Genomic DNA, 9,324 nt, shown 5'->3' with positions numbered 1-9,324 from the left:
CGGGCCCTGCGGTGGGGGGAGGGGTTTGGATCTGGAATGGTGGGTGCTGCCACTGCTGGCTGGGAACCCCTAGGGGGAGGGGGGGACCCCTGTGGCATGGAAGGGGGGATCCGAGGGGCGGGGTTTATCCAGGGGGCAGGGCTTCCCGGGAGGTGCAGGATTGTGGTTTCTCGAGGGGGCGGGGCTTCCTGCTATGGGGGAGGGGTTTAGGGGCGGGGTTTCCCAAGGTGTGCATGGAGGGGTGCTGTGTTTAGTGGGAGTCTAGGGAGGTGGGGCATGTTTCCTTAGAGCCCGTTGCCAGGGGCAACAGGCGGGAAGCGTGGCTATTGGTCCGCTTCGCTGTCAGTGACAGGCATGGGCGGGGCTCGGAGGCAGCCTGTCCGTGGGCGGGCGCTCGGCCCCTGTCCCCATTGGTTGCTCCATGCTATCAGTCACAGTGATTGGCGCCACGTTGAGCAGCGGGAGACCCGCCCTGCGGCAGGATTGGCCCGGAAAATGCCTCCCGCTCTCACACGCGAGCTTCCTGTCTCATTGGCTTAAGCACCTGTCAGTCATCCTCCGAGGCAAGGCCTTATGAGCTCATTGCCCCGCCCTCTAATGATGATTCGGTCAACTCTGAATTGCCACGCACCTATTGGTTCCCCTTCGCCGTTTTTCCGGGGCATTCGTCTTTACCCCCCGTCTCGTGGTGCGATTGGGGCGTCGCAGCTGTCAATTAAGAGAGAGGCAGGGCCGAAGGCCACCTCTAGCCCCGCCCTCCGCGGGCATTGGCTGGCTGTCGGCGGCTCTACGTTTCCATTGGTCGAACGCCCGTGTCCGTCATGCTAGGGGTGGAGCTTCGACGCGAGACAGCCTCTCCCGCCGCCGAGGATTGGCGGTGGCGGGCTCTTAAAGCATCAGCGATTGGTCAGCTAGCGCTCTCTGTCGCGCACGGGGGCGGGGCTTCTGTGAGGAGGCGGTTGGAGCGTCCGGGCGGCGGCTGAGCCGGCAGTGGAGGTGGCCGAGAGAGCCCGGCGGTGAGCGGCGGCCTGGGCGGGGCGGGCCGAGCGGGGACCAGCTCGGGACTCGGTCCCGGGCCGGTGGTTGAGACGGTTGCGGGGGGTCGTTTTGCGCATGCGCCGGCAGTGAGCGGTTGAGGGTGGGGGGAGGGTCACGCGCCCCGGGGCCGCGCGGCCTGTGGGAGGAAGTGGCCGCTGATTGGCTGCGAGCCACGGGAGGGGGCGTGGCCCGGGAGGGGTCAGCGCGCGGCGCCGGGTGGGGGGAGGAATAGAATCCTGGGTGCGGTCTGGGAGCTGCTCCGCGCATGTGCGGCGGGGAGGGGGAGGGGGAGCGCGAGCCGCCTCCCTTCCGGGCGTGGGGAGGGGGGGTCGGGTGGGTCCATGTGGCAGAGACTGTGCAGGGGGAAGCGCTGCGTGGGGGAGGGGCTGGGGCGAGTTATTGGGCCTTGGGGAAGGGAGGAGTGATTGCTCTCTTCGGTGGGGGGGGGGTTGCTGTGTCCCGAGGGGGGAGGGGAGGTGGGCACGGGGGTGCTCTGTCCTGGGGGGGGGGGGCACTGTGTTCTGAGTGGGGGTTGCTGGCCCCCGGGGGGGGGGTGTGTGGTTGTTCTACTGGCTGGGCGAAGCGGGGGGCGGGGTGTTTTCCAGTGGGGTGGGGTCCTGGCACTGGTGGGGGTGGGATGTATTGCTTTGCTGTGGAGGGTGGCTCTCTGGCTGCCCTGGTAGGGAGGGTGCCCAGCCTTTGCCTGGGGGTGAAGGTGGGGAGGTTTATGGGTGGGGTGGGGGAGGGAGCAGGCTTCTCTCCCCTAGCTGTTCTTTTGGGGTTTGGCGATGTCTCCTGTCCCGGCTGGCGGACCCCAGTTACTGAGGAAGGCACAGACCCTGGGGCTTTTGGGGCGGGGCAGGTGCTTGCCTCTGGCTTGTGTGAGAGATCCCAGTGTCATGGGGTGATCCTCTCTGGGGTTTGGAGTGGGACCTTGTGGCAGAGCCCTTGTACCAGGGCACTCCCCTACAGCTGCTCTAGATGAGGGGCTGCCCAGATCCCATCTAGCTGTCAGTTCACACCAGGTCTCCGTTATCACCTGCAGCCTTGCCCTCCAGGCCCTTCCCCTTTGCTTCCTGATGTGCCCTAAAGACAGGGAGACAAGTGGGAAGTGGCCTGACATCCGTGTTCTGGGTGCCTCACCAGGTGTCCCTACTAGTGATGTGCCTGTTCTCCTCGTCCTGCCAGGCTGGGCGCTGTACCCAGGCGGCTGCATCGTCGCTGACCCAGACACTCCCAAACCTTGGCCTGTAGAAACCTCGGTGCTCCCTCGGCCCTGGATTGGTATCGGAGAAGCGCCCCTGTGCGGAGCTCCGAGCTGCTCCCCTCTCCCTCACCCCTGGGGGTTACTGTCCTCCCTGGGCCAGGTTTGGGGCTGAATCTCTTTCCTTTGGGATTTACCAGCTGCTCAGAGGATTGTCTCCCTGCTAGTTCAGCTTAATGCACCTAGGAGAGGTCCCCTAGGCGCCGGGTTTCTGTTTCGCCCTTTGAATGTAGGCGAGGGGTTTGAAGCAGACAGGAGGCCCCTCGCCCTGGGGCGCTCACACCCAGAGGGGTGTTGTGATTGGTGAGGGAAGTTCCTGGAAGAGAGCCAGGCGTCAGGGATGTAATCCTCTGCTCTGGGTGGCCTGTATCCGACTGCCCCGCGCTGGGGTGGCTTTGTTCATTCCCCTGAGGCTCAGCTGCTGGACGGTTGGTCTGACCCTAGTGTGGGGTTCTCATGTTCCTGCTCCGATCTCCGTGGGCCAGGGGCTTTCGGGGGAGAGGCCTGGAGCAGTGCGCGTCCGTGGCAAGCTGGCTAATTCCAGGGCTGCTGGAAAGGGCTTGTCTAACTTTTTCCAAGGGCGGGCGGCGTTCCTGGGGATGCCGCTTCACGCTCCACATGTGGGTGTAACTTGACTGCCTCTGCCGCTTCCTGTTACAGCCCAGTGGCCAAAGTGGTGAATCACCCGGGGGCTGGCCCCCTCCCCTCTTCAGGGCAGGGTTTTGGCACGGGACTGCCTGGCTGGAGAGCGCCAGCTGAGCAAAGCAGCCCGGCACTCGCCTTCAGTCCGTCCCCCCAGGGCTGTGAGCCGTGGCTGAACCAGACCTCAGCCGGAGTGCTGGGCCCTGCCTGTGGCTCTGGGGGGGGTCAAACCCAGCCCCTCCGGGGTGGGTGGGACAGATGCTAGAAAGTTGCTGCCATAAAGGAGAGTCTCGTGGCCAGGGTTAAATCTCCAGCAGTGCTGAGGGCTGGTCTCAGCAGGGGAGTCGCCTGGCTCTTGGATGGGGAAACTGAGGCTAGTGACCACCCTGTGCAAGCAAGACTAGAGCCAGGTCTGGACTTCTACCCCCTTCTGTGTCTTCCAGCTGCTCTGCTTAGGCTCTGGCAGGTCAGGGCGGGGCGGGGGGGTGGTTCTGCCACCGTCCCCACCCCAGAGAGCTGCTGGCTTAGTCAAGGGGAAGCGAGGAATTGGAAAAACTGAAGCGGCAGGGCAAGGATTCTCAGCTGCCTGAATTGGGGGTGGGGCCACTTCCTTTGGGCTCTGGCGACTGGCTCGGTGTCCCACCGGGAGCGTGGCAGACGTAGGACGTGACCTCTGGGATTCCCATACAGGCCAGTTTGGCTGCGTCTCCTCCAGTCATTCCTGCGGAGCCTGGGGCTAGTCCAGCCTGTGTGCCGGGCAGGGCAGAGGTTCAGGAGAGGGGGAGGCCTCTGGGCTTGCCAGTTCCCCTTGGCTCAGGCCTTCTAGCGTTTCCCCGCGTTGCCTGGGGCAGGTTCCCTCGGCAGGTGGGGCCACCCCTGCCCAGTCTGACGGGCCTGTCCCCTGCTCCCTGCCAGAGATGGCGGCCATCCGGAAGAAGCTGGTCATCGTGGGAGATGGCGCCTGTGGCAAGACCTGCCTCCTCATCGTCTTCAGCAAGGACCAGTTCCCGGAGGTCTACGTCCCCACCGTCTTCGAGAACTACGTGGCTGACATCGAGGTGGACAGCAAACAGGTATGGGGGGGTGCCCTGCTCTGCTGAACTCTGGGCAGGGGGGCTGGATGCTGGTGTGTGAGCGGGGCAAAGCCCCTCGCTTTCCTGGGCTGCTCATGCAGAAATAGAGGGGAAACCAGACACTGGGGCTAGCCGGAGCCCTCCCCCACCCCGCGGTGCTGAGCCCCACTCCTGCTTCCCAAGCAGGGATGGCCGGTGTCCCCTCCCAGTCCCCACTTGCGGCTGCTGCTCCTCCCTCCCTCCCCCCCTTTGCGAAAGCCGGCTGGCCAGGCCGGGGGTACAGCCGTTCTCCTGCTCAGGACCTAGGGAGGCCCTGTGGATTGTCACCGGGCTGCTGGTGTGCGGAGTGTTTGCCCGGGGGAGTGGCCTGCCCACCACGGCTGTGCACTGGGCCGGGCGAGTGTCCCACCCGAGGCGCCCTGCGGCCGAGCTGTGTGCAGCGCCAGGCTCTGGGGGCAGAGGCTGGGCCCGGAGAACAGGCAGCAGGTGCTCAGTTGGCATCCGGAGCCCCTGCCCTGCGTGGGGGTGGCAGGAGGCCCTGGCCAGGGCAGAGGAACATTTGGCTCAGGACCTGTGACCAGCTGGGGACCTCCCAAGGGCCCAGCAGTTCAAAGCCACCTCGTCCCTTGCAGGTGGAGCTTGCGCTCTGGGATACGGCTGGCCAGGAGGACTACGACCGCCTGAGGCCCCTGTCCTACCCCGACACAGACGTCATTCTCATGTGCTTCTCCATCGACAGCCCCGACAGCCTGGGTGAGTGCTGGGCCCCCTGGCTCAGCCGGGGCAGGCGGCCGCTGTGAGTTCACCACCGCAGCCCTGAGCTGCCACTCCCCACCCATGCATGGGGGAGCCCAGGGGTCCGGGCAGTGCAGCCGGGGGAGCGGGGTGGGGGCGGGTGCCCTGGTGCTGATCCTGCCCCCCCTGCAGAAAACATCCCGGAGAAGTGGACCCCGGAGGTGAAGCATTTCTGCCCCAACGTGCCCATTATCCTGGTGGGGAACAAGAAGGACTTGCGCAATGACGAGCACACGCGCCGCGAGCTGGCCAAGATGAAGCAGGTGAGCCCCTAACCCCGCGGCCCCGGGCTGGGCTGGGAACCGGGGGCTGCCCTGAGGGAGGGGCCCCGCTCATGGCCGACCAGCCATGCTGCTGCCTGGGCTGGCCTGGCCCCTAGCCCTGGGCTGACGCTGTGGCTGCCTTGGCAGGAGCCGGTGAAGCCGGAGGAGGGCCGGGACATGGCCAACCGGATCAGCGCCTTCGGCTACCTCGAGTGCTCGGCCAAGACGAAGGACGGGGTGCGCGAGGTGTTCGAGATGGCCACGCGGGCCGCCCTGCAGGCCAAGCGTGGGCGCAAGAAGACCTCCTGCCAGCTGCTGTAACCCCCTGCCCTGCCCTCCCTCTGGCCCCCGCCTGGGGGCGGGGCTCCGGGCCCCTCCTCACTGCCCCATGGCTCCTAGGGTAGAGCTGCCCTCTGCCTACCGGAGCTGCCCCCCAGCCATGGGCCCCCCTCCGAACAGCTCAGAGCTGGGGCAGGGCTGCCCTGTCAACACCTCTGCAGCCCTGCCCCAGCCCCTCCAGTCCCCCTTCAAGTGGAGCCTGGGGCCCAGGCCCTGCCCCACGTGCCCTGCAGCCCCCTAGTGAGGGGCTCAGTGCTGCAGCCGGCGGCACCCCCGTCCCAGCACTGGGCAGGGGCTGAGTGCTGCCCCGCTGTACAGACTCCTCCCTCCGCTCTATTTATCTCTTGCCAAGCGGGCCCCAGAGAACTCTATTTTTATGCAGCGGCGCTTTGCCCGAGGGGGGCAGCTGGCTCCCCCACCGCCGTGGGCCCCGGCCCCTCCACGTGCCAGTGCCACAGGCGGGCGCTGCAGGCGCCCGGCCGCTCCCCGCTCCCCTGGGAAGTGGGCGTTCCTTTTCAACTGTACTTGAAAGACAAACAGCTCCTGTAATAAATTTGTAGCAACGTTTAGTACAAGGGGGCTCCGCCTGTTGCTGGCTCCTGGGTCCCCTGCCCCCTCCTGCCAGTGAGGACCCAGCACAACGCCTACATCCCCTCTTGCTGGGCCCTGGCACTGCCGCAGGGTGGTGGGGGTCCAATCCCGGCTGCTGCTGCTTCCCCTGGCGGGGCTGGGCCCAGTGGGTGCTGTCGGAGGGAGGGGATGCGCCCACCTCTGGGGCACAGCTCGGCCTGGCAGCTGGGGAGGGGGCTGTGCGCAGAACCTGCCTGGCCCAGTTCACTGAGCTGCCACCTCCCTCCTGGGAGAGGGGGGCTGGGCCACAGGCTACCCTGGCTGGAACCTCCGCCCCCTTGCACCTACAGGCTGGGCCTCGGGGCAGACTCGGAGCAGCCAGGCACAGCTCCTGCAGAGGCTGGGAGAAGGGCCAAGGCTCCAGAGGGGTTGTGCCCCTTGCTGCCTGCCCTTGAGCAGTGGGGCAGCTGCTGTACCCCAGCCTGGGGGAGAACTGGGGAGTCCTCCCTCCTGGGCCTAGGGTGTTCCTAAAGGGGCACAGGGCCCTGGCCGGACTGCCCTGCTCTCCCCCCCAGCAGGGGGAGTCTGCTCTGCTGCCCTTTCCCCCCTGGCTGTGCCCCTGCTGCGGGGAGAACCATGGCATGGCTGCAGGGGAGGGGGGGGCTCTGGCCCTGGGCTGGGGCTGCAGGGAGGAGAAAAGCAGCCCCGAGGCATCTGCAGCTCCTCACCCCCATTGCTGGGCACTAGCCCCTGCTGCTTTCCTCACTGGGAGTCCAACCCAGCTGGGCCTCCTTCCCCCACTGTTAACCTCCCTGCCGGGGGGGGGGGGCTGCGCCTTTGCTGGGTCCTCTGCAAGGGGCTGCCCCAGTGTACTGAGATGCCGCCACCCCCCCCCCCCCCCCCGGGGCTGGGGGTTCCACTGAGCTCTGTCCATCTGCAGTCACTCCAGAGGGAGCTCAGCTCTCCCCCCCCCCCCCCGCAGGAAGGGGGCAAGGGGCCTGGCCCTGGGCTCTGCTCCCACCCCTGCACGAACCAGTAGCTCTCGCTCTCCCCTGGGACACCACCCTGGGGGCCAGGCTCCCAGCTTCACCCCTTGCTCTAACGCCGGGGGAAGCCTGAGGCTCAGCATGGGAGCCTGCACTGGCACTCTAGCAGCCCCCCCCCCCCCCCCCCGTGTGAGGGGAAGGGGGGAGTGTCTTCCTCCTCACTTGTGTGCAGCCCTGCTCTAACCACTGGGCCCTGCTCCTGCCGCCTGGCCTATGCCTGTGGCAGCTGATTTTCTTGAACACTTCCAAGCCTTTTGGTATCTCCCAGCTCTGCGGGCCCCCCTCACACACGCACTGCGGGGGGGGGGGGCCACACTGAGCAGTGACGCACAGACACGCCCCCGTGCAGCCAGCCCCGTTTATTGCACTGGGGGCAGGAGGTTCTGCTACAGCCAATGTCCCCCCCCCCCCGTCCAGCGCTGCCCTACCCCTCCCCCTCCCCGGCCAGCAGCCGGCGCTTCCTGTCCAGCAGCGCCCGGTACTGGGCCCGTGCCCCCTCCAGCTCGCTCTGCAGGGTGGCGATTTCCCCGGCCAGCAGGATCCCTGCGGAGAGACGAGGGTCGGCTCCAAGGCAGGGAAGGGGGCCAGCTCCGTCTGGCCATAGGGCAGGGCAGGGCAGGGGCCCCCAGGGCCTGTCCCCTCCAGGACTGCTCTGGACTCACCCTCTCGGAAGCTGTTCTGAGCCTGCCGGAGGCTCTGGGGCACCAAGATCCCGAACCAGGTGAGTGGGTCCTGCCAGGAGGCCGGGGGCTCGGGGGCCGCCTCCTGGGGCCGGCTGGGTTCCTCTGCGAGCCCCGGGCCCTTTCGCCGCCGCAGGACTGGGGAGACATTGACTGAGAAATGCCTGTGTCGTGTCTCCCCCCCCCCCCCCCCCCCCGCAGCCAGCCATGCCCTACTGCCAGGGCTCCCTCTGCCCTGCCCCCCCCGTCAGCCCAGCCCTGCTGATCCCCCCCCCCCCCACTGCCAGCCCAGCTTTCCCCCCCAGCCTAGCCAGTGCCTTTGGCATCTTCCCCCCACTGCTAACCTATCTCTCTCCCCCCCCCCCCCCAGCATTGCCAGTGCCCCTCAGTCCTGCCCCACTGCCAGCTCAGCCCTGGGGTTCCCCAGCCCTGCCAGTGGCGCTCTCCCCCGCTCTCCCACTAGCCCGGCCCTGAGCCCCCTCAGGTCTTTGGCCATCAGGTCACCTGGATCCTGGGGCCCGATTTCCTCCACGGCCGGCGACTCCTCAGCAGGCTCCGCGGGCGGGTCCGATTCTCTTGGGGCCACCTGGAAGGCGACCTGCCCGCTGTCCCCCTGGCTGGAAGGGGGAATCGCACCCTTGAGCCTGGCCCCTGGAAGCTGGGCACCTGGGCGGCTCCGCTCGGATCCGCACAGCCCCGGCAGCCGGCGTGTCTCCTGGCGGGGCCCCTCTGCACCCGCTGTGGGGCCCAGAATCAAATATTCTGCACAAGGACCGGACCAATAGGGACCCTCTCGCCCGGGGCCTTCCCAGCCGCCTGGCCTGAGCAGTCAGCGGGTCTCCCTGCCCCCTAAGGCAGGAATGGAAGGGGCGGGCGGGATGGAGGGGAGATGGGGGGAGGAACTGTCACTGTGCGCCCGAGGGGGCCGGGTCGGACAAGGTCAGACACACCCCTTAGGGCTGGTGCCTCAGTCCTGCCCCCGGGCTAGGCCCGCCCCACGTCTCTGGTGCCGTGGGTCACAGACACGTGCTCCCCCCAGCCCTGCTGATGGCCCTCGCTCCCCACCCACGGCCCCTGCTCTCACCTGGTGCGCACCCGGACCAGCGGCTCCATGCGGGCCCCGTACTGCAGGGCGGAGACCGACTTGCAGCCCATGGCGAAGCGGGACTTGGAGAGCGAGAACCAGCCCTTCATGGGGGGCACAAAGGGAGGGTGTCAGGGCCTGCTGGGGGGACGCTGCAGGGCACCAGGGCAGCGGGTGCAGGAAGGGGCCTGGGGGTAGGAAGGGGGAATTCCAGGGGGGTGGGGGCCCGGGGGCAGTGGGGGGGGCGTGCAACCCTCCCTCCCCCGGCCCCACCTGCTCCACGCGCCGGTTGAACTCCTCTCTGCGGCCCTGCAGCGTCTCCAGCGCCCCCAGAAGGCGGAGCAGCTGCTCGTCCAGCTCCCGGCTCAGCGCCGCCAGCTCGGCCATGGGGCTGCGGACCGGCGGTCAGGCCCCGCCCCTTCTCCCCTCCCCAGGCCCCGCCCCTCGAGCCCTGCCCCGGGCTCCACCCCCTCTCTCCAGTGCGGCCCCACCGGGCTCCTCCAGCACCTGCTCCGGCCTGAGCGGGATGC

The 9,324-nt window shown here is 67.8% G+C and overlaps 2 protein-coding genes across 3 annotated transcripts; one reads left to right on the top strand and one right to left on the bottom strand.

Moving 5' to 3' along the window:
* Positions 1 to 855: 855 nt before the first annotated feature.
* Positions 856 to 5,989, top strand: LOC106732286 (transforming protein RhoA-like). 2 transcript variants are annotated; one of them, XM_075914970.2, is made up of 5 exons: positions 856 to 1,016; positions 3,860 to 4,017; positions 4,650 to 4,770; positions 4,945 to 5,075; positions 5,223 to 5,989. In XM_075914970.2, the coding sequence occupies exons 2-5, from the start codon at positions 3,862 to 3,864 to the stop codon at positions 5,394 to 5,396; spliced, it is 582 nt and encodes a 193-aa protein (XP_075771085.1). In that variant the 5' UTR covers positions 856 to 1,016; positions 3,860 to 3,861; the 3' UTR covers positions 5,397 to 5,989. The 2 variants fall into 2 exon arrangements, with proteins under 2 accessions (XP_075771085.1, XP_075771086.1); XM_075914971.2 differs by having other exon boundaries at positions 862 to 996.
* Positions 5,481 to 9,226, bottom strand: VMA22 (vacuolar ATPase assembly factor VMA22). Its single transcript, XM_075914969.2, has 5 exons — positions 9,068 to 9,226; positions 8,795 to 8,898; positions 8,215 to 8,327; positions 7,693 to 7,848; positions 5,481 to 7,573 (listed from the first exon to the last, which is right to left on the bottom strand). Exons 1-5 carry the CDS (start codon positions 9,179 to 9,181, stop codon positions 7,455 to 7,457), a joined length of 606 nt encoding a protein of 201 aa, XP_075771084.2. The 5' UTR covers positions 9,182 to 9,226; the 3' UTR covers positions 5,481 to 7,454.
* Positions 9,227 to 9,324: the final 98 nt, after the last annotated feature.

The sequence above is a fragment of the Pelodiscus sinensis genome, chromosome 18 (assembly GCF_052426305.1).
Source record: "Pelodiscus sinensis isolate ZL-2025 chromosome 18, ASM5242630v1, whole genome shotgun sequence".
NCBI lineage: Eukaryota > Metazoa > Chordata > Testudines > Trionychidae > Pelodiscus > Pelodiscus sinensis.
This window is presented reverse-complemented; position numbering and strand designations above follow the sequence as displayed.

Bases quoted from the DNA above. Each gene is read 5' to 3' on its own strand.
- VMA22 (XM_075914969.2), bottom strand. From the start codon at position 9,181: ATGGCCGAGCTGGCGGCGCTGAGCCGGGAGCTGGACGAGCAGCTGCTC. The intron at 8,899-9,067 runs GTGGGGCCGGGG...CCCCCCATGAAG, and splicing joins TCAACCGGCGCGTGGAGCAG to GGCTGGTTCTCGCTCTCCAA. The intron at 8,328-8,794 runs GTGAGAGCAGGG...TCCCCCTTCCAG, and splicing joins CTGGTCCGGGTGCGCACCAG to CCAGGGGGACAGCGGGCAGG.
- LOC106732286 (XM_075914970.2), top strand. From the start codon at position 3,862: ATGGCGGCCATCCGGAAGAAGCTGGTCATCGTGGGAGATGGCGCCTGT. The intron at 4,771-4,944 runs GTGAGTGCTGGG...CCCCCCCTGCAG, and splicing joins CGACAGCCCCGACAGCCTGG to AAAACATCCCGGAGAAGTGG. The intron at 5,076-5,222 runs GTGAGCCCCTAA...CTGCCTTGGCAG, and splicing joins AGCTGGCCAAGATGAAGCAG to GAGCCGGTGAAGCCGGAGGA.